This window comes from Orbicella faveolata, unplaced genomic scaffold (genome assembly GCF_042242905.1).
Source record: "Orbicella faveolata isolate gen_17 unplaced genomic scaffold, um_ofav_v1 contig_12, whole genome shotgun sequence".
Classification (NCBI taxonomy): domain Eukaryota; kingdom Metazoa; phylum Cnidaria; class Anthozoa; order Scleractinia; family Merulinidae; genus Orbicella; species Orbicella faveolata.
This window is the reverse complement of record NW_028301539.1, coordinates 9,114,718-9,141,031: the sequence shown is the minus strand read 5'-3', so window position 1 is coordinate 9,141,031 and position 26,314 is coordinate 9,114,718. Positions and strand designations below refer to the sequence as shown.

The window sequence follows — 26,314 nt, the reverse complement described above, 5'->3', positions numbered from 1 at the left end:
ATCGGCCTTTAACTTGTAACACAGACGGGAAAAAAAAATTGCTTAGATTTGGCTTGAGCAAATATGATTTAAATCATGTTTAATACAAACTTAGCACACGTTCATGAGGTAGAGGCAATCGTTGAGTTGCGAGAGCAACAAATTTGTAGGGGTCGCTTTCCAACAACGTAGAAACACGGTATGTTACCGTAAAGTTTGAGATAACAATCTGTGCCGCACGGGAAGCGTAAAACAGAACTTATACTCGCAAATCTTCAAGGTGAATAGTCATTCCAGGGAGCAAAATTGTTTTGTTGATTTCAATCCTACCTTGCGCACAACAATATTAAGGAGCGTCCTCTATCAGTAACGTTACAAAAATAGATGTGGCAAACTATCAGCCATAGAAGGAAGGTGCTGTCTTGGTTGAGTGTCGCGTTGGCTTTATCGCGAGCGAGTAATAGAGTGTGTTGATTGTCACGCATTAAAAAACAAAATCAAAAATCACTCAGAGGATTAAGTCAAGAAATTGTAATTTAAACACGATAAATATAGAAGACAGTTCTCCAAGTATAAGTTGTGTGCGTTGTCCCAAGGTTGAGATATTCGTCGAAATATTCCACGCAAATTTATAGAGCCTTGGTCCTCCAGTATGGCGGCCGGAAAATAGTGTAAACATCTGGAACTTACTTTGGCTATCTGGTCGACTGATTATCTCAACCGAACCAAAAAACATTTACACAAGCACTTTTCCTAATACTTTAATTTCGAAAATGGCTTAAAATCACAAGATAAGTGTATATTTTTCGTCAAACACGATCTTAGCTTTATATTTCACGCACGGCCATAACTCCGAAATTCAAAATGCGCTGGTTTCCAAACGAAGGGCGTTATTGAGCTGGAAAGTTGTAAACAAATATAAATTTAGTACCTCTCATGCCTGATGAGGGTAAAACCTTTAGTGGTTCTTTAGTTTTGGATTTGAGATTTTGATGACGTCAAGTGAACACACTCTATAGCTTGGGGCCCTGGCCGAAACAGGAGCGCCTGCTGTTCACAGGGTACTAAACCAAAGCAGGACGTTTTGATTCATTTCCCCAAAATAACCGTACACTTGTAGTCTCAAATCACCGGTATTACACGATATATTTACTGGGAGTCAGTCCGGCTAAGGATCATCTTGTTATTTGATCATGATAACGCACTAATATTACGAACTTTAAATACAGCCACATTTTTCGCCGGAACAAGACAGCTCAGTATATCATCAGTCATGAACACGCCATTAATCCTCTAGATTGGTTGTTTGTTGGTCTGTCAGAGACTCGCGTTCACAAATTACCAATCTGCTGAATATTTGCAGACTGCTGAATCAGTCGATATTATTACTTAAAAGTAATTAATTATTACTGAATTAATTACTTAATTAATAATTAAAAGTAATAATTATTTACTACTTATACGCAAGCGAGCTACTAATTAACCATTGTTCCTCTGTTCTGTTCACCTCCAAAAAATTGGCAATTGTTTTAAATAGGTGTTAAATTTTTGTATGTGAAATAGAAAAGCAACTTCTAACAACCCTGTTGATGAATAATACAATTACAAGTGGTCTTGCGTACTTGTTATGGTACATTAGTGCCCTCTAGTGTATTTTTTTATTTACAGTCCGGTGAGGGGACACCTCCCGTAAGCGGACACTTACCCTTGGTCCCGGGGGTGTCCGCTTACAGGAGGTTCGACTGTAGTTAATGTAATCCCTCTGAGGTTATTTCCTCATATTGTGCCCAGTTCACTTTGCAGATGTTACCACGCGCTTTGCATGAATGTTTCGTGATGGGTATCGTCGGAAAACATTCTTTTTTTTTCCGACATCTTCCGAACCCAACTGGCCAAGATGAAATCTGTGCATGTAAAGCCGCTTGAGCCGTGTAAATCTGCGTCACTTGATTGTCTATATCGTCCCTGCTGCTTCTCACTCGTGAGTTTTCGTCGCACACCAGGAAATTACTATTATTATTATTATTATTATTATTATTATTACTATTATCCCTGCAATTACGGAGCATAGGTGCACTCGGCTGGACAGGGACATTCTAGCACTGCCAGTCCGTCTAGGGGGGCTTGGCATGACAAACCCGTGTCTTGACGCAAATCTTGAGCAATCCTCCTCCGTCAAAGTTACCATCCCGCTGGTCCAACAGATCGTGGCTCAATCCCATCAGATGCCGGATGATTCTTTGGTCAAGCCACTACAACAGGCAATGAGGAGTGAGAGAGCATCGGTGCTCCAAGACAGGGCAGAGCATATCAGAGGGGTAGCCCCACAGAAAGTCCAACGGGCACTTGACCTTGCTGCGGAAAAAGGGTCATCTGTTTGGCTGACGGTACTCCCCCTTCGTGAAATGGGTTTCAATCTAAATAAGAGAGAGTTCCGCGATGCAATCAAACTGCGCTACGATTGGCCGGTTGATGATATCCCCTCCACCTGTGTATGCGGTGATGCTTTTACAGTGGACCACGCAATGATATGCCAGAGAGGTGGGTTCGTTACCCAACGTCACAATGTGCTGAGGGACTTAGAAGCCGAACTCCTGAATATGGTTTGTACCGATGTCGAGATTGAGCCTGTCCTGCAAGACATCTTGGGTGAACAGCTGGGAAGAGGTGCTAATCGAGCTCCAGATGCGAGATTAGATATTCATGCGCGCGGGTTCTGGGAGAACCAACGATCAGCATTCTTTGACGTGAGGGTTTGTCACCCTAATGCTGATTCGTATAGGGACCTAGAGCTCCAACAGATATACTGCAATCATGAGAACGAGAAGAAGCGCCTTTACGCGAGGAGGGTTTTGGATATCGAACAAGGAACTTTTACACCCCTTATGTTCACGTCAACAGGCGGCATGGGAAACGAGTGCTTGCAATACCATTCCAGACTGGCGCAGCTGATCTCCATCAAGAAAGGAGAACATTATGCTAAAACAATCTCCTGGATAAGAGCAAGGACATCCTTCGCTTTATAAGATCCGCACTAATCTGCCTAAGAGGTTCAAGAGCTAGAAGGAAAGCCTTTTGTGACTTTAAGAACATTGATATTGACGTTGAAACCCAGGAGGGAGCCATTATGTAAACACTGTTGAAATAGGTTTTAATAGTTTTTTTCTTTTATTTACTTTTACCTTGTAATATACCGATATTGACGTTGAAACCCAGGAGGGAGCCATTATGTAAACACTGTTGAAATAGGTTTTAATAGTTTTTTTCTTTTATTTACTTTTACCTTGTAATATACCGATATTGACGTTGAAACCTAGGAGGGAGCCATTATGTAAACACTGTTGAAATAGGTTTTAATAGTTTATTTCTTTTACTTACTTTTACCTTGTATATACCAATTTGTATGGAATATGTTAATTAAAGTTATGATGACAACACTACCCACCAGGAAATTATGAAATTGAGACTCCTCGATTATGTTTTTCCAACAAAAAAGGCAAACACAAGGGATCGGAATCTACCAATCACAACCCACAGAATTCACTGTCTGTTTTCTGAGAGGTCCTCTCTCATGATGACTTAAGTTAAATGTTGTGTGCATAATTGCGGTGATCAATTATATCTTCAGGTATCACGGTAGGTGGATTTTTACGAAAAATGCGTTAAATCTTTTTTTCGCTCTTCCAATTGAGAAGACAGGGATAAATAATTTGCAAAAATTTTGCAAAAAGAATGGGGAAAAAACTTTTTTACTTTTTAAGATAAAGAGAAAAACTATTTTGAATCTCATTAACCCCTTACGGCGCGTTGACACCTCTAATTAAAATTCAGTGCCAGTTGTCACATGTAATGCGATTTCATCTGTGCACGCGAACTGTTCTCGATCTGGTTGTTTCATCGCAAGTTAGCTTTCGTTCTTGTAGAATTTTCTATATGCCCATTTTCGTCTTCGTAGAAGTCGAAGAGGCAAAAACTCTTGTGGACCCCACAGGTTCAGCGTCGAACAAGATCTTTGGCTCTGAGCGACCGTGGGTCGCACTGTAACCAAGAAGAATGGAGAACGGATGCGATTCCGAAACTTCCACAACAAGAGAGTCAAGCACGGATGTAAATGTAGACGATGTAGACTTCGAGATTTCCTCTTTTTGGCTTCACGAGGCATGGTTTCCAAAAATGTCTGGAGAACGAAGAAGCCTAAACTTGAGCAACATATAACCAAAGCCGCCGACGAAATCTGCTAAATAAAAGAAATCACGGCAGTTTAAATAAAAACCTGGGAAAAGCTCTTGGTAGTTTTTCGCTCCTCGGACGATTTCAGAGGGTCGTTAAAAGGGGAGGGGTGTGGAAGGGGGAGGTGGCGGACTCTGCCACGGTTCACGAAAGGAAAAAAAATTGAGGATCACGGATCACGGAAATTTCCCCGAATCACGAAAGTAGCCGAGTAAGATACTATTTTTAATGACCTGCTCTTATGCTAGAAAGAGTGTTTGAAGAAAGCAAAATCACGAATGGTCAAGGCTCCAAATTGCAAATCGCATACCTAAGTCACTCTCGACAGACGACTCTAGCCATTTGGAGGACTTGCGTCTCAAAATCACGTAGAATAGAGCGGTAAAATTACGAACATACTAATATGATAAAAAGTTTTTCGTCTTTTTCTCAATATAAAACTGCATATAAGGATAAACATTTCTAGTTCGTTTAGGCGCGTCTTCCGACAGAATTGGCTGAAAATCAGCAGGTATGTTCCAAGATACATCCTTCGAAAAAGCGTGTCGAGCTTTGTTTAATTTCGCTTCCATTTCAAAGTTATGGCCTCTTTAGTAGAAGGAAACGTCCACATTAAAAATATCAAAGTTTAGGAGGGTGTAGAAAAAAAACCAACCCACATCTAGAAAATCGCCGACATTCCTTTGGGGGTGATGTGTGAGAAAACGTTTCCGATGTTAATGGCGCTGCTCCGATAATTCACGCGCGGAAGGGAACCAGTTTTAGCAAAGCATTGTGTCTGGGTATTTCTTTTAATATCACTGCGACGATATCTTTCCAGAAAATTTCAAAGATATGATTGTATTCTATAACTATTAAGCTTTCAGAAAATGTATAGGTTGATGAGGTTTTCTTTCAAAGCGCCATCGTAAGAGCACGATTTCCAAACACTGTCAATCCGCCTACCATGATACAGTTCAAATATATGATCTTTCATATATTCATTAGTAACGTTATTTGCTGTCGTCAGTGTCGTACGGAAGGGGAACCAGGAGGAGACTGAAGGTAAAATTCAGACTCGGCGAAAAATGCAGCCTGCAAACAAGCTCAGCTGGGCATTATATATGCGCAGGTTAACCAGAGTGAAACTCTGCGCTCCAGTTATCGGTCTTCAATAATAGCGCTCCCGTTGTAATAGTTTGTAGTCCACAATCTGAGTTTTATATTGATTGCTTCCAATTAACGATTAGCCTTGACAGTCCTTCTACCCAATCAGCTCCTTTTTCGAACCACTAGCGCACGCGCTATTACATCACAAACGACGGAACGCTTAAAGACAAGATTTTCGCGCGAAATCGGTCAGGTGTAAATAACCGTGAAATCTGAGTTTCAACGTTACCTTTATTTGGAGGGTTTTGCGATGGGTTGCGCATTTAGCCGAAATCGGGCTCGTTTTCCACGAATCATTAAAAGAAAAAAGGTGAGTGTCATTGTAATGCAAGATAAGTTCATTAATGTTCCTAGAGAATCAAATCGCACGTGTTTCGCGCCTCACAAAAAAATGGGTGACTTTCTTTTGACACATGATAGCATTTTTTTTGTTTTGCTATTACGCGTATCGAAGTAACAATCGCTCAAGATTATTTTACATTTGACCAGGTTTCTAGAAGCCAAAAATATGAGATATCAACGCCTCAAGAAGTTAAGCATGTATCAACACAGACAACAGCCGACCACCTTCGCTCATTACACAGCCAACGGCCAGCCACGCTTAACAACAACACCTCCACATCGTGGTGGTACACCCCCGATGTGGCCCCCAGTACTTTGCTGTGGCTGGCCGGGCCTAAAGACTGTCTTGAAGACAGTATACCAGAATTAGGTAGGTTTAACTTTCAGTTCTGCGTTGTTAAAAAACCTATGTCAAAGATTGATGTTTAATTTAATGATGATTAGGAAAAAAAAGAGTTGTTTTAACTTAATTAAAAAATAATTAAGTTTGCCTAGCTTTGCTTATTTGTGTTACAGTTAATGAACTAATTAATTTACTTAATTATTATCTAGTTTTACTCAGACGAGAACAAGAAACGCGCGATGTTTGTAGATTTTAATTTTTTTTTTCTCTTTGTGATTTAGTTGCTATAGAAACCGTCTATGCCGCACGCGTACTTCTCGCATTTAAATACGTCATTCGTTAATGAACGGATAAAATTTAAATTTTAACATACAGCACAGTTTGATAATCGTTGTTTGCAACTCGAAAAAATCTCACACTTATAAGTTACCTTGTAAAATGGTGTTTTCGCTTTTGTCCCTACAGCCAACACTAGCAAAAACAAGAACAATAACAAACAAGAAGGCAATGATCAGGATGAAAGCAAGAAAATCGACTTACCAGCTTGTCTGGAATATCAAGGTACGAATCATTCTAGAGACAAAAAAAAACCAATTCTTGATAACTTTTCAAGTGATAGAATTTCTTTTAAACGGACCTTGAGTCTCTTTTTTGTTCTCAGACGTACTATTACCAACAAACATTCCATATAATTCCTTGCACTCTGGTTTATTCTAACGGAAACGTTGTATCTTCTTATTATTTCTCTTTTTGTTCTCAGGTTTTCATGAATATGGATATCACTTCTTTACTTTCAACAGTTCAGTTTTTAACAATACTGTTCAAGACTTGAGCCTGGAGTAAGTATAGTGTCTTAAACTGCGTAAGCATAATAACGCTAAACTGAGCCTGTACTGTAAGCATTAGGAATAAGGTCGGTTCACCCGGGTACATAACGATCTCACGCTATTTTAAACTATAGGAAAATCGTTATTTTATGTTATTTTCATTCTGAGTCTCAAATATAGAACATTTTTGAGTAGTACAATGGAATGTAAAATAAATCTTGAGTTTTGCTGTGGGCTTATTCGGACCGCTAAGAGAACAATCAGAATTCTTTTTTTCATCGCAGACCAGTTAAGCCGTATAATAATTTGATATAATCAGTTTGTATATTCCATGAAGATTAAGCCATAGTTAGAAATTTAGCCGAATTTAATAGAGAGCCTCCTTTGTTTCCTATATATTTTATGTTGATACTTGTAAAAATACTTGGATCAACTTTCTGTTATTGATCTTTTCTTTTTCTTTGTGAACACAGTTGCATTCCAGAAGCTATCGCTTCAATCTTGGGCCACAATAAAAATCCATTTGTGATTGAGTACAAAAACACCCAGAACAAAACAACCTACCTGCCAAACCCACCAGCCTGGAGCAATGATATACTGGGAGAGATTTGCACTCGGTAAGTTTTTATGTTCCTATTAGCCCTATAACCTGAACAGTTATGTATCCTAAAAAAAAATGCTGCGCGCAGCCGCTATGTTTAAGGTCATTCCTCACATTTGCATTGCGCATCCTTACTGCGCATAATTTATGGCGTCATTAGCGCGGGCTCGTGCACGCGCACATTGAAAACATGACGGATTTGCCTTGATATTGAGCTCTGTCAGTTGAAAAATGGCTCTAGCTCACCAACGAGCACGGGCACCCCAATTTTTTTTCCAGTCATTGTAATCAACTAATCATAAGCTTTGCGTGAGAAAAGACTGATTTAATTTCTATTGCTGAAAATTGAATAAATAAGAAAAATAGCAGATGCACTGTGGTCTTTTCTATTCTGCAGTCGGTAACCACCTCAAGAAATTTGGTTCAAATTTTTAATCAAGGATTTAGCTTTCCGTCTGAATCAAACTTAAAACGTTTATTTGTGTCCGACACATTGTATTGACTGTAGTTTAATGCGTGTTGTTATGAGTCCCGGCTCACAAAGATGTTACAATTACTGGGAATGCGTTCTTATGATAAGCATTAAATAATGCCAAAATGGGGCATTTTCAATGCCTCATTGCTCCTAAATGAGCATGGGCACCCCCCTTTTTTATTTCAAAATTGAAGTTATCATATGACAAATATTCAGTGGACAAAGTTTGAACAAAAATCTATTGTCACTTTTATTTCAGAGGAATTACCTTAAGTTTCTGTTTTATTCTCTGCTTCTGTTCCACAGCTTCGGTGATCAGCTTCTTCGCGTGGTTTTATACCGACCATCGTGGTTTTTTCAGATTGTGCTCAACGAGCAGGGTGATAACAGCTGCTATTTTAGGTGAGAGACCTAACAATGCTTATTTAATTAAGACTAAGAGATCTTTCACTTAGGAGTACAACTTAATTTTGAAGAACAAAGTTCTCTGGTCTTTAGCACAGAGTTATATTGACTTTATCGTACACTACGAATAGTCCCTCTTTCGCTTAGTCCGTCGTTCGTGACGGGTGGCCGTGCGAAACCCTGGAGGCAAGGAGCGTGGTTTTCTTTCGCGTCACGCACGACGGACTAAGCAAAAGAGGGACTACTCGTAGTCTAACTCTATTGAGGATTTTAATTTCTTTCTTAGTTTGGCAGTCAGAGAGAAGCTGAAGGTCACAAGTGACTACAAAGAACTGGCCATATTGACAGGTATAGATTAATGACGCATATATTAGAGCACTGCCATACAAGCAACCCGTAGACACACCCAGATTTTGATGGCCTTATGGTAGTCGGATCAACTTGGTTCGACTGTATAGCGAGTTGAACAAATGCTTCAAAACAAATTTAGAATCTCTACTCTACCCCTCCTTCAAAAAGGTCACGTGTGGTAACAGACGGAGTTTAACAGAGCGAGTAGTTAAAAAAGAAATTAAAGCGTCCGGGGTCATGTAGGCCCATTTAATGCGGCTTTCAACAGGCTTTTCAAGATCATTTCACACAGCAATTAAAGAAGATTTTCAGTACGTACCAGACTTTCACTGCATTAAATTATCATAAAAGCGGATAAAGGTTTTTCTTCTGTCCTTTTTTTAAGGGAAATAATAATTAAAAAAAGAAAAACTCAAGATAACGTAAGAATTGTTATTTGACCAGCTGCGAATACTCAAAAGATTAAAATGCCATATATTAAACACATCCACAACACGCATTGAACTTCAAAGGTCTATCTTAATGTTGTTCTTTTGTTCTGTTCACAGGTTTTCCAGGGGAAACAAAAGAGAAGCCACAGAACTCTTACTAATTGTAGAAGTGATTTGCTCAACCATTTATCCTGGACAGTAGTTTAAAAATCGTGTTTTAATTCACACAAACAACGACATTGAGAAAAAAAATGTTTTGGTATGAGTTTTTATACATCTGTAATTCAGCACTATATGATGTAATATTTCAAATCTAAATATGATCAAAATTGCTACTGAGTTAGAATATCGAACTAGCAAAGCCGTGAGTACTGAGGTTTTATTCCAAGAAAGTTTTAAAACATAATTGCCTTCTAAGTGATCTGTATGTGAAGGTAACTTTTCTTTTAATTTATTGTTATCTAACTTTTCCTTTTCCATTTTCCATACACTTATTACCATTTTTCCTATATTCTGTAAGCCAGTAATAGAGCTGATTCAGCTGACGTTTTCAGCTCAAAGAAATTTGGACTCTAATATGAACAGCAATAGCGACAGTCACTGCTTAGCCTCAGGCTTTGCGCCGTGATAGTAATAGCAGAACGTATGTGCCCGAGAGCTGGGGAGAATCTGATTAGAACTCCTTAGAAGCACGTCACCAAGGACGTGTAAGACTAGAAACAGTCACGTGACTAAGGTGCTAGACAGAAATAGACTTGGTTGGTCAACAGTGGCCAAGGAAGAACTTCTTTCTCCAGCCTGTCAATCAGGTTTCTTTCTTCGTGTTGTCCTCCTAAATGGCTTCTAGAGGCCTTATGAAGAAAGAGGCCGTAGGGGAATTTATTCCACTCTGATTGTTTAATTCTTTTTTTTTTATTCTGATATATATAGCAAATTAGATAGAAAATATCATCGGTATTTGAGAGAGATGTTTGTAAGAGAGAATAGCTATGGTGTATACATTGTATTAAACTAAGGATGTCAAACAGTGAAATTGTAAAGAAAGCAAACTCTGTAAAGTATGAGAGTTGAAAATATTACTGCATTAAAAATTAATCACGCTTCAAATGTGTCTTTTCGTTTACCAAACGGGCAAACTGCTGGACACGTTTTTGACATTTTTTCCTCATGACTTTGGTTGCAAATTCTACTCACTTGATACCTGCTCAGCTCACATTCTTCTGCTCCGCGTTCCCGTCAAATAATTTCACGCAAAATAAAACGAAAATATTTCGCCACTGAATAAATTGACGCACTGTTTTTTCTTTCTTTCGTTTCTTATCAAGTTGCGGTGCGGGAGTGAGGTGTTTTGTATTGAGGTTATCGTGACATTAAAGCGAACAAACCCGCAACACTTGGGATCGTCACAAAACTCTTACAGCACGTTTATTTAAAGATGATGAGTAGTCTTGAGTATTGAAGATGATATATCGCTACCAGTCAGTTCAAGACGAATAAAAGTCTTACATTAAGAATCTAGCTTTTACGAGTAGTAGCCCCCTCTGAGCAATCATGATCTAAGATTAACTTGGGAGAGATTATGCAAGTATACCTTGAAAATAAGTCTTTATAACCATACCCATTGTCTCCTCTTGGGTGGCTTACGATAAAAGATGTTACACTCACTGTTAGAACTTTTGGCTCTCTGTTCACAAAAGCCGGTTCCCTTATTGCGCATGCGTAGTCATTGCGCTATCCATTTTGGGAGTGGGAGATGGGAGGGTGAGTGTTCGATCGCCATGACACTTACTGGAAAATCAATCGGCCTTTAACTTGAAACACAGACGGGAAAAAAATTGCTTAAATTTGGCTTGAGAAAATGTGATTTAAATGTTTAATAAAAACTTAGCCGCACGTTGATGAGGTAGAGGCAATCGTTGAGTTGCGAGAGCAACAAATTTGTAGAGCTCGCTTTCCAACAAAATAGAAAGACGGTATTTGACCGTGAAGTTTGAGGTAACAATCTGTGCCGCATGGAAAGCGTAAAACAGAACTCATATATACTGGTGAATCTTCAAGGTGGATAGTCATTCCTGGAAGCGAAATTTTTTTGCTGATTTCAATGCTAACTTGCTACCTATAGTAGGGAGCATCGACCTCTATCAGTAACGTTGCACAAATAAATGTGGCAAACTATCAGCCATAGAAGGAAGGTGCTCTCTTGGCCGAGTTTCGTGTTGGCTTTATCACGAGCGAGTAATAGAGTGTGTTCATTGTTACGCAATAAAAAATAAAATCAAAAAACATTTTGTAGATAAAGTCCAAAAATTGTGATATTATAAACGATAAATAAAGAAGACAGTTCTCCAAGTTAAAGGTGAGTGCATTGTCCCAAAGTTGAGATATTCGTCGAAATGTTCCACGCAAAATTATGGAGCCTTGGTCCTCCAATATGGCGGCCGGAAAATAGTGTAAACATCTGGAACTTACTTTGGCTATCTAGTCGACTGACTATCTCAACCGAACCAAGAAACATTTATACAAGCACTATTCTTAATACTTTAGTTCCGAAAGTGGCTAAAAATCAAGAGATGAGTGTCTATTTTTCGTCAAACGCGATCTTAGCTTCATGACACACACCGCCATAATTCCAGAATTCAAAATGCGTTGGTTTCCAAATGAAGGACGTTATTGAGCTGGAAAGTTGTAAACAGGCATAAATTTAGTACCTCTCATGCCTGATGAGGGTAAAACCTTTAGTGGCTCTTTAGTTTTGGATTGAGATTTTGATGACGTCAAGTGAACACACTCTATAGCTTGGGGCCCTGGCCGAAACAGGAGCGCCTGCTGCTCACAGGGTACTAAACCAAAGCAGGACGTTTTGATTCATTTCCCTAAAATAAACGTACACTTGTAGTCTCAAATCACCGGTATTACACGATATATTTATTGAGAGTCACTCCGGCTAAGGATCATCTTGTTATTTGATCATGATAACACGCTAATCTTACGAACTTTAAATACAGCAACATTCTTCGCCGGAACAAGAAAGTTCAGTATATCATCAGTCGTGAACACGCCATTCGGCCGCTGGATTGGTTGTTTGTTGGTCTGTCAGAGACTCGCGTAAGCAGACACTTACCCTTGGTCCCGGGGGTGTCCGCTTACGGGAGGTTCGACTGTAGTTAATGTAATCCCTCTGAGGTTATTTCCTCATATTGTGCCCAGTTTCCTTGCAGATGTTACCACGCGCTTTGCATGAATGTTTCGTGATGGGTATCGTCGGAAAACTTTCGTTTTTTTTGCGACATCTTCCGAACCCAACTGGCCAAGATGAAATCTGTGCATATAAAGCCGCTTGAGCCGTGTAAATCTGCGTCACTTGATTGTCTATATCGTCCCTGCTGCTTCTCACTCGTGAGTTTTCGTCGCACACCAGGAAATTACTATTACTATTATTATTATTATTACTACTATTATTATTATTACTATTATTATTATTATTGTTATTATTAATATTATTATTTAATACTTAAATTGTAATTCGCACTACTTACAACACTACCCACCAGGAAATTATGAAATTGAGACTCCTCGATTATGTTTTTCCAACAAAAAAGGCAAACACAAGGGATCGGAATCTACCAATCACAACCCACAGAATTCATTATCTGTTTTCTGATAGGTCCTCTCTCATGATGACTTAAGTTAATTGTTGTGTGCACAACTGCGGTGATCAATTATATCTTCAGGTATCATGGTAGGCGGATTTTTACGAAAAATACGTTAAATCTTTTTTTCGCTCTTCCAATTGAGAAGACTGGGATAAATAATTTGCAAAAATTTTGCAAAAGAATGGGGAAAAGAACTTTTTTACTTTTTAAGATAAAGAGAAAAACTATTTTTGAATCTCATTAACCCCTTACGGCGCGTTGACACCTCTAATTAAAATTCAGCGCCAGTTGTCACATGTAATGCGATTTCATCTGTGCACGCGAACTGTTCTCGATCTGGTTGTTTCATCGCAAGTTAGCTTTCGTTCTTGTAGAATTTTCTATATGTTAGGACTAAAACGCAAGAAAACTTCATGCCCATTTTCGTCTTCGTAGAAGTCGAAGAGGCAAAAACTCTTGTGGACCCCACAGGTTCAGCGTCGAACAAGATCTTTGGCTCTGAGCGACCGTGGGTCGCACTGTAACCGAGAAGAATGGAGAACGGATGCGATTCCGAAACTTCCACCACAAGAGAGTCAAGCGCGGATGTAAATGTAGACGATGTAGACTTCGAGATTTCCTCTTTTTGTCTTCACGAGGCATGGTTTCCAAAAATGTCTGGAGAACGAAGAAGCCTAAACTTGAGCAACATATAACCAAAGCCGTCAACGAAATCTGCTAAATAAAAGAAATCACGGCAGTTTAAATAAAAACCTGGGAAAAGCTCTTGGTAGTTTTTCGCTCCTCGGACGATTTCAGAGGGTCGTTAAAAGGGGAGGGGTGTGGAAGGGGGAGGTGGCGGACTCTACCACGGTTCACGAAAGGAAAAAAATTGAGGATCACGGATCACGGAAATTTCCCCGAATCACGAAAGTAGCCGAGTAAGATACTAGTTTTAATGACCTGCTCTTATACTAGAAAGAGTGTTTGAAGAAAGCAAAATCACGAATGGTCAAGACTCCATATTGCAAATCGCATACCTAAGTCACTCTCGACAGACGACTCTAGCCATTCGGAGGACTTGCGTCTCAAAATCACGTAGAATAGAGCGGTAAAATTACGAACATACTAATATGATAAAAAGCTTTTCGTCTTTTTCTCAATATAAAACTGCATATAAGGATAAACATTTCTAGTTCGTTTAGGCGCGTCTTCCGACAGAATTGGCTGAAAATCAGCAGGTATGTTCCAAGATACATCCTTCGAAAAAGCGTGTCGAGCTTTGTTTAATTTCGCTTCCATTTCAAAGTTATGGCCTCTTTAGTAGAAGGAAACGTCCACATTAAAAATATCAAAGTTTAGGAGGGTGTAGAAAAAAAACCAACCCACATCTAGAAAATCGCCGACATTCCTTTGGGGGTGATGTGTGAGAAAACGTTTCCGATGTTAATGGCGCTGCTCCGATAATTCACGCGCGGAAGGGAACCAGTTTTAGCAAAGCATTGTGTCTGGGTATTTCTTTTAATATCACTGCGACGATATCTTTCCAGAAAATTTCAAAGATATGATTGTATTCTATAACTATTAAGCTTTCAGAAAATGTATAGGTTGATGAGGTTTTCTTTCAAAGCGCCATCGTAAGAACACGATTTCCAAACACTGTCAATCCGCCTACCATGATACAGTTCAAATATATGATCTTTCATATATTCATTAGTAACGTTATTTGCTGTCGTCAGTGTCGTACGGAAGGGGAACCAGGAGGAGACTGAAGGTAAAATTCAGACTCGGCGCAAAATGCAGCCTGCAAACAAGCTCAGCTGGGCATTATATATGCGCAGGTTAACCAGAGTGAAACTCTGCGCTCCAGTTATCGGTCTTCAATAATAGCGCTCCCGTTGTAATAGTTTGTAGTCCACAATCTGAGTTTTATATTGATTGCTTCCAATTAACGATTAGCCTTGACAGTCCTTCTACCCAATCAGCTCCTTTTTCGAACCACTAGCGCACGCGCTATTACATCACAAACGACGGAACGCTTAAAGACAAGATTTTCGCGCGAAATCGGTCAGGTGTAAATAACCGTGAAATCTGAGTTTCAACGTTACCTTTATTTGGAGGGTTTTGCGATGGGTTGCGCATTTAGCCGAAATCGGGCTCGTTTTCCACGAATCATTAAAAGAAAAAAGGTGAGTGTCATTGTAATGCAAGATAAGTTCATTAATGTTCCTAGAGAATCAAATCGCACGTGTTTCGCGCCTCACAAAAAAATGGGTGACTTTCTTTTGACACATGATAGCATTTTTTTTGTTTTGCTATTACGCGTATCGAAGTAACAATCGCTCAAGATTATTTTACATTTGACCAGGTTTCTAGAAGCCAAAAATATGAGATATCAACGCCTCAAGAAGTTAAGCATGTATCAACACAGACAACAGCCGACCACCTTCGCTCATTACACAGCCAACGGCCAGCCACGCTTAACAACAACACCTCCACATCGTGGTGGTACACCCCCGATGTGGCCCCCAGTACTTTGCTGTGGCTGGCCGGGCCTAAAGACTGTCTTGAAGACAGTATACCAGAATTAGGTAGGTTTAACTTTCAGTTCTGCGTTGTTAAAAAACCTATGTCAAAGATTGATGTTTAATTTAATGATGATTAGGAAAAAAAAGAGTTGTTTTAACTTAATTAAAAAATAATTAAGTTTGCCTAGCTTTGCTTATTTGTGTTACAGTTAATGAACTAATTAATTTACTTAATTATTATCTAGTTTTACTCAGACGAGAACAAGAAACGCGCGATGTTTGTAGATTTTAATTTTTTTTTCTCTTTGTGATTTAGTTGCTATAGAAACCGTCTATGCCGCACGCGCGCGCGCTTTTCGCATTCGAATACGTCATTCGTTAATGAACGGATAAAATTTAAATTTTAACATACAGCACAGTTTGATAATCGTTGTTTGCAACTCGAAAAAATCTCACACTTATAAGCTACCTTGTAAAATGGTGTTTTCGCTTTTGTCCCTGCAGCCAACACTAGCAAAAACAAGAACAATAACAAACAAGAAGGCAATGATCAGGATGAAAGCAAGAAAATCGACTTACCAGCTTGTCTGGAATATCAAGGTACGAATCATTCTAGAGACAAAAAAATCCAATTCTTGATAACTTTTCAAGTGATAGAATTTCTTTTAAACGGACCTTGAGTCTCTTTTTTTTGTTCTCAGACGTACTATTACCAACAAACATTCCATATAATTTCTTGTACTCTGGTTTATTCTAACGGAAACGTTGTATCTTATTATTATTTCTCTTTTTGTTCTCAGGTTTTCATGAATATGGATATCACCTGTTTACTTTAAACAGTTCAGTTTTTAACAATACTGTTCAAGACTTGAGCCTGGAGTAAGTATAGTGCCTTAAATTGCGTAAGGATAATAACGCTAAACTGAGCCTATACTGTAAGCATTAGGGATAAGGTCGGTTCACCCGTGTACATAACGATCTCACGCTATTTTAAACTATAGGAAAATCGTTATTTTATATGTATGTTATTTTAATCCTGAGTCTCCAATATAGAACATTTTTGAGTAGTACAATGGAATGTAAAATAAAACTTGAGTTTTACTGTGGGCTTATTCGGACCGCCAAGAGAACAATCAGAATTCTTTTTTTCATCGCAGACCAGTTAAGCCGTATAATAATTTGATATAATCGGTTTTTATATTCCATGAAGATTAAGCCATAGTTAGTAATTTAGCCGAATTTAATTGAGAGCCTCCTTTGTTAACTATATATTTCATGCTGATATTTGTAAAAGTACTTGGATCAACTTTCTGTTACTGATCTTTCCTTTTTCTTTGGGGACACAGTTGCATTCCAGAAGCTATCGCTTCAATCCTGGGCCACGATAAAAATCCATTTGTGATTGAGTACAAAAACACCCAGGAGAACACCACGTACCTGCCAAACCCACCAGCCTGGAGCAATGATATACTGGAAAAGATTTGCACTCGGTAAGTTTTCATGTTCCTGTTAGCCCTATAACCTGAACAGTTATGTATCCTTCTCTGCTACGGAGGAACCGGGTCGAGAAGATTAGGAGGAGGGAAGGGGGTAGGGGGGGGGGGGGGGAAGGGGTTAATTATTTCTATTAAAAAATGCTGCGCGTAGCAACTGTGTTTAAGTTTCTGTTTTCATCTCTGCTTTTGTTCCACAGCTTCGGTGATAAGCTTCTTCGTGTGGTTTTATACCGACCATCGTGGTTTTTACAGATTGTGCTCGACGAGCAGGGGTATAACAGCTGCTTTTTTAGGTGAGAGACAATATATTGTGATTTCGTGGTAAAAAAAAAATCGATTTTGTAAACCACTATAGTTTGTGAAAAAAGAAAGTAAATACGACCTTACAATGCTTATTTTATTAAGACTAAGAGATCTTTTGCTTAGAGGTACAACTTAATTTTGGAGAACAAAATTCTCAGATCTTTAGTACAGAGTTACATTGATCCTATTGGCGATTTTAATTTCTTTCTTAGTTTGGCAGTCAGAGAGAAGCTGAAGGTCACAAGTGACTTCAAAGAATTGGCCAGACTGACAGGTATAGATTAATGACGCATATATTAAAACAATGTCATACAAGCAGCCCGTAGACAAGACCAGGTTATCGATGGCCTCTTGGTAGCCGGATTAACTTGGTTCAACTGTATAGCGAGTTAGACAAATCCTGCAAAACAAATTTAGAATCTCTACTCTACCTCTCCTTCAAAAAGTTCACGTGGCCTGATTTTGACTGGGTGGAGCAAATGGGGTTTAACAGAGCGAGTAGTTAAAAAAAGTAAAGCGTCTGGAGTCATGTAAGCCCATATTATGACGCTTTCAACACGCTTTCCAAGATCATTTCACACAGTAATTAAAGAAGATTTTCAGTATGTACCAGACTTTCAGTGCACATTATCATAAAACACTTACAATAACGAAAGATTTTTTTTTGACCAGCTACGAATACTCAAAAGATTAAAATGCTATATATTAAACACATCCCCAACACACATTTAACTTCAAAGGTCTATCTTAATGTTGTTCTTTTGTTCTGTTCACAGGTTTTCCAGGCGAAATAAAAGAGAAGCCGCAGAACTCTTACTAACTGTAGAAGTGATTTGCCCAATCATTTATCCTGGACACTAGTTAAGAAATAGTGTTTTTAATTTACACAAATTACGACCTTGAGAAAGGAAATTTTTTTGGATGAATTTGTATCCATCTTTAATTCAGCACTATATGATGTAATATTTCAAATCTAAATATGATCAAAATTTCTTCTTGCTGAACTAGGAAAGCCGAGAGTACTGAAGTTGTATTCCGAGAAATTTTTAAAACTCATAAATGCCTTCCAAGTGATCTGTATGTGACGGTAACGTTTCATAATTGACTGTCATCTAGCATTTCTCATTGTTTACCATTCGTTTATTACCATTTTCCTTATATTCTGCAAGTCAGTAATAGAGCTGATTCAGTTGACGTTTTCAGCTCAAAGAAATTTGGATTCTAATATGAACAGCAACAGCGACGGTCACTGCTTAGCCCCAGGTTTTGCGCGGTGATAGTAATAAGAGAACGTATATGCCCGTGAGCTGGGGCGAATCTAATTAGAACTCCCCAGAAGCCCGCCACAAGGACGTGTAAGACTAGAAACAGTCACGTGACTAGGGTTGTCGTCGAAAATTGATCTGGTTGGTCAACAGTGGCCAAGGAAGAACTTCTTTCTCACGCCTGTCATTCTGGTTTCTTTTTTCGTCTTGTCTTCCTAAACGAGGAGAGATTGCAGAGGAGTTTATTTCTGTTTAATTGTTTAATTCTCCTTTTTATTCTGATATACATAGCAAATAAGAATGACAATATCATCGGTATTTGATAAAGATATTTGTAAGAGAGAATGCATTATGGTTTATGTATTGTAATAAACTAAGAATGTCAAAACAGTAAATTGTAAAAAAAAGCTAACTCTGTAAAATATGAGAGTTGAAAATAAAATTACAGTTAAAACATTCCCCAAGTGCTTTGTCTTTTGTAGCAAACTGGCAAACTCCTGGATACGTTTTTTTTTTACATTTCTGCCCCAGGACTTGAGTTTCAAATTGTACCGATTTTGGAAGCAACTTTTGAAGCTGTTCATGCAAGACGCACTCTTCTACTCCGCGTTCCCGTAAAAAGAAAAGAAAAGAAATGCACAATATTTTGCCACTGAAAAAAATTTAAGCACCATTAATGTTTTTTTATTATTATTATTATTTTTTTTTTGATCTCAAGTTGTAGTACGGGAGTGATGTGTTTTGATTTGAGGGGGTCCTGACATTAAAGAGAACAGACCTGCAACAAATTGACAAACTTTTGAATCCCCACACAACTCCCACAGCACGTTAACTTACATGTAAGATGATGGGCAGCCTTCAGTATTAGAGATGATAGTCGCCACCAGTCTTAATTATAGGACGAAGAAAGTCTTAATTTAGGAATCTAGTTTTACAAGTACAGTAGACTCTGCTGGGTGATTATGATCCACATTTATATGCAAGGGGGCGGGGGCGGGGTTACTTGCCCTACCTTTCTTCGTCAATTGGCTAAACTATTTCGCGAAAAAAAAAAAAAAAGACATCACTCACTGTTAGAACGTTTCGCGCTCTGTCCTCAAAAGCCGGTTCCCAGAGTGCGCATATTCATTGCACTATCTATCATCGATGTGTGGGAGGCGCGGTGGCCTCATGGTTAGTGCGCTTGTCTCCGGATCGAGCGGTTCGGGTTCGAGCCCTGGCCGGGGACATTGTGTTGTGTTCTTGGGCAAGACACTTTACTCTCACAGTGCCTCTCTCCACCCAGGTGTATAAATGGGTACCGGCGAACTTAATGCTGGGGGTAACCCTGCGATGGACTAGCATCCCATCCAGGGGGGAGTAGAAATACTTCTAGTCGCTTCATGCTACAGAAATGGGCCACTTGGCTCGCATGCAGACTTTACCTTACCTTTTACCTTGACCTCTATGATCGATGTGGGGGATGGGTGTTCCAACGCCATGACACTTACTGAGGTATCAGTCGACCTCTAGCTTGTAACACTGGAAGAAAACACAGATTTGCTGAAATTTGGCTAGGGCAAATATAATGCAAGTTTTAAATAAAACCTAGCATACGTTCATGAGGTATAAACAATCTCTGCATGGTTTTCGACAGTAGAAAATTTCTAGGGCTCGATTCTAACAATGCAGGATAGAAACACGATATATATTATTGTAAAGTTTGAGGTAGCAACCTGTACCGCGCGGAAAGCGCGAAACAGAACTTGTATTGGCGAATCTTCAAGATGGATGATCAATCCTTGCAGCGAGAATTTTTGTGCTGATTTTCCATGGACTCACTCCTACCTTACGCGCGCAACAATGTTAGGGAGCGTCCTCTATCAGTAACTTTGCACGTAACGATATGGCAAACTATCAGATATTTCCTACCTTTTGCTTATCTCATCTCTAAACCCTAGCCTGTAAGGCAGCTTTACTGTCTGGGTTTTGTGCCGTTCCGGTCCGAGTTTCGCGTTGGCTTTTTCGCGAGCGAGTTATAATTATAGCTGTCCCAAAGCCAAACCTAATCCCAAACAAGAGACAACAAAAAGCAACAACGACAACAAACTTTATTCGCTCTTGAGCCTGCTCATTGGCTACTAAACCCAAACAGGAAGGTTTGTCTCGCTTCCAAAAGTAATTTATATAATTTTCTCAAACTAATTAATAATTCATCAAGTTTAAACAAAGGAAATCATGACCGTGACGGTGTTTGGATATCTGATGTTAATCAGCAGAGATTTTCACGATTTTAATTCTCCGTTTTTTCCTTAGTTTTAGTTTCGATTGAAAAGATTTATCAAACACTCAAGACAGTGTTTGACCACATTTCCAAACACCTCGTAGTTCGTCAAAAGAACTCCGCTACGCGTCGTATTTTCAACACTGTTCTGGGTGTTTGGAAATGTGGTCAAACACTGTCTTTCGTGTTTGATATATTACGTACACTTGTTGTCTGAAATCGCCGATATTACACGACACAGTCACTAATAGTCAGCCGGCCTTTAGTATTACGAATTTCCGGCCACAATTTCCGCCGGACCAAGAAAGCTCAGTTTGTCATCCTTCATGACCACACTATAAATTCCACCAGGTTGGTTGTACGTTGTTCTGTCACAAACCCACGCTCCAAATTACAAATTAAATCAATGTATCCCACAACTCAGTAATATTGTAGACTCGTGAATCAGTCAACTTTACTAGCAATAATTATCAGCTATCGATATACAAGCATACTCTATACTGACCATGTTAAACAATAATCTCGGTCGTATTTCGAGTTGTTTTCTAAGTTTATTCCCTTCTACTTGGGTATGTGCTAGGTACGTTTCTCGTGTAACTTTATAAGTTCCTAGCAGGAAAAAAAAAAATCTACAACTACGGTACACGTACAAACATATTCCCATTATTTCTGTGGTGTAGTAGGTACGGCCAAAACATGATATTCAAACCTACAACAAAATTTAACATTCTATTTTCTTACACCTAAGCAATGGTACAAACAATATTCCAACCGCAGCAGACGACAAGGCAGAAATACACAACTACCACAATTTCATTGTAATAATTTTGTTTTCTTGATAATTCAGTAGCTAAATTTTGAAACCACACTGAACTTTAAACACAATTGCCCTAATTAGAAAAAAAAGAAAAAGTGAAGATATCTGGTAGTTGTATTGTTGTAGGAAAATGACACCATCAAGAAAGTTGCCTAGATTATTGATAACTAAATTTGCTGAAAAAAAAAATGGATTTGTGTCGACCAAATTTATATGCAGCCTTTCTACCCCAGAGAGTTTTTAACAGTGACCACCACATTTTATAGCAGACACTCTAAATGCCAACAACAATTTTCTCCTATCCTACTCTAACCAGAATGCATAAAAAAGGGAAAATTGATATGTTGCTATATGAATTTAAGGAATGAACTGACCAAAAGCTAGGTGTAGCTCTAACATGTATCTATAGACAATTATGATTGAAATTATACAGATTGTTCACTGTTCACAAGAAAATGACAAGGAGTATGATCCCAGCAGCAACCAGAGTGAAAGGTAGCCATGTTTTCAGAAATGCACTCAAACTGCAATGAAAAAATAACAGTACTGTAATTAAAAATGAATAAATATGTAAATAAATGACTGACTGACTGACGGACGGACAGACAGACAGACAGACAGACAGACAGACAGACGGAATGAATGAATGAATGAATGAATAAACAAATGAGTTTACAAAATGCCAAATCTGAGTAAAAGAGATTTAGATCCAAATGTCCAGCATCCGAATAACCAATGAGGACAAAATGATACATGTGCGTATGTTACAGTCGGTATGGGGAAGCCTAAGGCTGATCAGAATGGATCTCATACAACTGTACCTGACAAACTTGCCACGAATAAACATGTAGAAAGCCAGCTTGATCATGTTCCACGAGGTTGACCTGTCATACTGCATCATGTTCAGTGCCATGGCAACATGGGAGTGACAGTTGTCACAACAAAGGTTATGCTAAAACAAGGTAAACAAAAGGTCACCTCATATAATTGCACTTTACTGGCTGCACATAATATTGCTGTCAAAGTTTTGTTATTGGACTAAAAATTGACATGACACTGTCTATGACACTGTCTAAGTTGGCCAGGTAGAGGGATGCTGAGAAAGGCAAAAAGCCATTTTCCATCTCTCTGTATGTTCCCTGTCATGAGTTTTTACTTGTATCCATCATTTATCATCCAAAAATTAAATCAAATTGATCGCACATATTTAATCATGAACAGAGCAAAATAACAGATAAGTTAAATTTTATATTACCTTTATTTCTTTTATTGCTTAGTGGTATACTGACTAGAAACAAATTGATAAAAATGATATCCCACATGTGAGTGTATCGTTTTTATCCACACAAGCAAAGGCATAATTTTTGATAACATTTTGTCCCTTTAACTGCACTTAAATTTGTTGGCTTATGATTGAAACATCTTTGGATTCTCTGGCAGTCTTTGGTTATCTTTGAAAAATGTTCGGAAACATTCGCCTGGCTTTCAGACAAATTTAGGAAAATCTTCGGAAATCTTTGGAAAATCATCAAAAATGTTCTTATGTATTGTGAGAACTTTACATAATAAAAAGAAAATTACACGGATCGATTGGTCGCTTGTGTACATAATTTGTTTCTGCCAGTTTATCACTTAATAATCTATGAAAAAAGCTGTTAATGTCTCGGTTTTTTCATTTATTTTGAGTATAAAGTTTGCTATATACTTTTAATAATTAATATTTGTTGTTTGTTTGATTGGATTTTTTTGGCAAAGTCTGCAAAACAATGTAAACTTAAAAAAAATACAATCTGCCTGAGTGGATGAAACATAAACACCACATGTAAGTAAATAAATTTCATAAATATAATCACTAACTCACCATTCGGTGCTTGTATTCCTCTGAGGCGGAGGAAATGGCCACATCCCAGCTGTTTTGCAAACTTGAAGCTTTTGCTGGATTTAATCGCCAGAATCTATTTAAAATTATATTATTTTAGACATGTACAGTCTATACTGTATATTTTTTTGGAATTGTAACATTGATTGCAGCTTATTAACTGATGTATCTTGTGATTCCAATTTAATAATGATGGAATAAATTAAAATAATATTAATGTTACTTAATATTACAAGTACACATCTATTTGTCTAATGATTGTACACTGTATATGACTGCACAGTACCATCAGAAAATATTAATAAATAAATCTGACGTTCTTATCTTGTATTGACTGGGCTTGCATGTATATGATAGCAGAGAGGGAGGAAAGTGGATGCATAAGAGGATGGACATAAGCAAATAACGCAACTAATAACAATAAAAAATAAATAAATAAATAAATCATAAATAAATATACTGTTGCTAGCTTTCCCTTGGTTACGTGCCTTGGCAGTAGCAGTATGAAGGAAAATCCAAAACTAAAATTGCAACTTACTTTGTAGGTCTTCCAAATGCCATATCATCTTCCTTTAAAGAGAAAATAATAATGCATTCCTATTATGTAGTTACTAATTAATAGAATTAAAGGCTATTTTTCTCTTGACAGAAGATTTAAATTTGTAGGTAATTTCATTGCCTATGTTTACAAATAATATTGATGCAATTTAAGCTTGGGTACATGCATGCATATATGCAAAATTTATCTTTGGTTTAAAAATTAATATCAAAGCCAGTTTCATTTCCATTTTTTTTTTTTTTTATTACATTATTTATTATCATAATAATTGTCACAATATAACCAAACGAGAAAGTCTAATCAAACTGGTTTGAAAAGTTTAATATTTAAATGAAAGATTTGTCCAGTCAGTGCCTGTCTAACACAGTTTGGACATCCAAAGGTTTCTACATGGTATTTTGAAATAATAACTAAATATTGATATTAATTATTGATATTGGCTTCAGGAGACGTAAGTACTGTAGTCAAAGAATGGAGCCTGATCAGTGTGAAATTTAAACGTCAAAAACAATGGCAACAGGAATGTCATTAAAAATGGTTTTAATGATGAGTGGGTCCACATAAAGTTGTGTTATTTATTTATTTATTTATTTATTTGCATGTATGTCTCTGCTGTTCTGTGCAAAACAACAAGGGGAAAGAAACCAAATGCTGTGTAGTTTGGATGATGCAAACCATAATGTTCAGCATTTTTTTTATGTTTCTGTTTCAAATTTAAAGCTGTCTTGTGTATTCACTTTTGGAATGATCAGCTGTGTAAGTGATATTTCTTAGCTAATCCATGTTTCTCTTGGTGTCACTGTAGAGGTAGGCCTAAAATGGAGGTGAGGGATGTAAGGTGCTGGTGAAGGGTGAGGGGTTTGGGGCATCATCAGTACCATTACTTAGAACTTAAACCAGAGTGCAACCTCATTCCTGCAGCCCTGGTCTGTCTTCTTTCTGATCCTACAGCTCTAAGGGGAAGGAGGGGGAGGGGTGGGGAGAAGAGAGACGAAAGGAAAGAGACGAAAAGAGACGCTCTTAGTCAGCGTGCTATTCAGCCTCAGCTCAGCCCCTAACTTGCACCCCTAAGCCTTCACACCCCATTTTAGATTTGCCCTCACTGTAATGGTTGATTAAACTTCCTATTATTCAGGATTGGGTGATTCCAGAAAATATCCATACCATACCACGGGCAGCATACTGGAATTCTGAGGGAGACGGGGGTTTCTTGGACTGTAATTCTGAAGGCATGTGGGGTGGGGGTGACGCAGTTTGGAATTCCAAATGCATTGGGGAGGGGTTCAGCTCTGGATATTTCTGGAATCACCCATTAACAAAATTAATTATACAAGTACATGTATAATTGTTGATGTATCCAGTAAACCATAAGGCTGTATACTAATTGCACACAGTATAGCTAGAGGGGCCTTACCGAAACATAGAATGGACCAGCAAAGTCTCTAATCACTCCGGATGACATGGCAATTCCCATGTGACCAACAAAAGGAAAAAGCCATCTGAAATAGAAGAATGTGACAATGGCCCAATGATTAACTGCTTGGAATTTACTTGAAAATACATTGATCACTCATTACAGGTTGCAGATATCTGTACATGCATGCTACAAAGTGGTACCACTGACCACTCGACATGGACTTCACTAAAGGTAAGAAGGTGTTTGTGAAATAACTGGTAAACTGTACTGTACAATTCAAAGGTGAAGTGATTTCGTTAGCACTAAATAATCTTCAAGGAACTTTATGCTCGGGAAAAAAAGACTTCAACAAAGCTAAGCATGAACTTCAGAAAACAGCTTTGATATGAATATAAGCTTAAATATTGCACATAATCAATCGAGCCAAGTTGACGTTTCAGGCAGCCTAGAGCAAAAGCGCTTCTATGAAAAGGTTGGACAATGGCCGGGAAATATATAAGCTTAATTCGCCGGCAGTAAAACGAGTAAACATTTAAAAAAAAGAAACAAATAAAGCTCCCAAACAGATAGACAAACAAACAAACAAAAACTCAACGACTGTATCAAAAATCCTCCAAAATTATAGGAATTAAGCTGCAAGCAGAGTCGCATCGATAGGACAACTTCTACTTTCCCGATTTATTTAAGCAAAGGTCGAGATGACTCTGCTCGCTGGGTATCAAAAGTAATGATTTCAAAGAAAATGCATCAGTCCAACATTTACAGAAGTAAAATAAAAAATGTCTAAATAATAATAAAGTTGTATTCTTATACTGACGTTAAAACGGGAATGGGTGTCCATACAATGCAGTAAGGATATCTACTCCGTGCCACATCAATCTTTGAGTAGATATCTTCGGGATCCATGATATTTTTTTGGTGATTATCGTCCATTGTAAGGAGACATACCGAAAGCAATTTTGCTTACAACTACGCCATATTGGTTCTTATTCGGTGGGATCATTCAGGACTTATAATCATGT

General features: G+C 38.2%; 3 protein-coding genes across 3 annotated transcripts; 2 read left to right on the top strand and 1 right to left on the bottom strand.

Annotated features, from left to right (window-relative positions):
* Positions 1–2,108: 2,108 nt before the first annotated feature.
* Positions 2,109–10,240, top strand: LOC149116480 (uncharacterized). The gene is made up of 8 exons (XM_089279841.1): positions 2,109–2,354; positions 5,779–6,070; positions 6,509–6,604; positions 6,804–6,882; positions 7,344–7,487; positions 8,253–8,348; positions 8,638–8,699; positions 9,251–10,240. The coding sequence occupies exons 1-8, from the start codon at positions 2,109–2,111 to the stop codon at positions 9,292–9,294; spliced, it is 1,059 nt and encodes a 352-aa protein (XP_089135967.1). The 3' UTR covers positions 9,295–10,240.
* Positions 10,241–14,894: 4,654 nt separating this feature from the next.
* LOC149116479 (uncharacterized) lies at positions 14,895–17,164 on the top strand. The gene is made up of 6 exons (XM_089279838.1): positions 14,895–14,954; positions 15,065–15,356; positions 15,798–15,893; positions 16,094–16,172; positions 16,640–16,783; positions 16,987–17,164. Exons 1-6 carry the CDS (start codon positions 14,895–14,897, stop codon positions 17,084–17,086), a joined length of 771 nt encoding a protein of 256 aa, XP_089135964.1. The 3' UTR covers positions 17,087–17,164.
* A 3,880-nt stretch (positions 17,165–21,044) lies between these two features.
* Positions 21,045–26,307, bottom strand: LOC110046535 (transmembrane protein 222-like). Its single transcript, XM_020752229.2, has 6 exons — positions 26,110–26,307; positions 25,290–25,374; positions 23,855–23,886; positions 23,299–23,392; positions 22,259–22,389; positions 21,045–21,961 (listed from the first exon to the last, which is right to left on the bottom strand). Exons 1-6 carry the CDS (start codon positions 26,223–26,225, stop codon positions 21,883–21,885), a joined length of 537 nt encoding a protein of 178 aa, XP_020607888.2. The 5' UTR covers positions 26,226–26,307; the 3' UTR covers positions 21,045–21,882.
* Positions 26,308–26,314: the final 7 nt, after the last annotated feature.

Coding starts and splice junctions, on each gene's coding strand:
- LOC149116479 (XM_089279838.1), top strand. CDS start 14,895: ATGGGTTGCGCATTTAGCCGAAATCGGGCTCGTTTTCCACGAATCATT. Junction 15,894..16,093: donor AGCTTGTCTGGAATATCAAG/GTACGAATCATT, acceptor TTTTGTTCTCAG/GTTTTCATGAATATGGATAT. Junction 16,173..16,639: donor GTTCAAGACTTGAGCCTGGA/GTAAGTATAGTG, acceptor TTGGGGACACAG/TTGCATTCCAGAAGCTATCG.
- LOC149116480 (XM_089279841.1), top strand. CDS start 2,109: ATGACAAACCCGTGTCTTGACGCAAATCTTGAGCAATCCTCCTCCGTC. Junction 2,355..5,778: donor CTGCGGAAAAAGGGTCATCT/GTTTGGCTGACG, acceptor GACACATGATAG/CATTTTTTTTGTTTTGCTAT. Junction 8,700..9,250: donor AGAACTGGCCATATTGACAG/GTATAGATTAAT, acceptor TTCTGTTCACAG/GTTTTCCAGGGGAAACAAAA.
- LOC110046535 (XM_020752229.2), bottom strand. CDS start 26,225: ATGGACGATAATCACCAAAAAAATATCATGGATCCCGAAGATATCTAC. Junction 25,375..26,109: donor ACACCCATTCCCGTTTTAAC/GTCAGTATAAGA, acceptor CTTCTATTTCAG/ATGGCTTTTTCCTTTTGTTG. Junction 22,390..23,298: donor AGGAATACAAGCACCGAATG/GTGAGTTAGTGA, acceptor ACCTTGTTTTAG/CATAACCTTTGTTGTGACAA.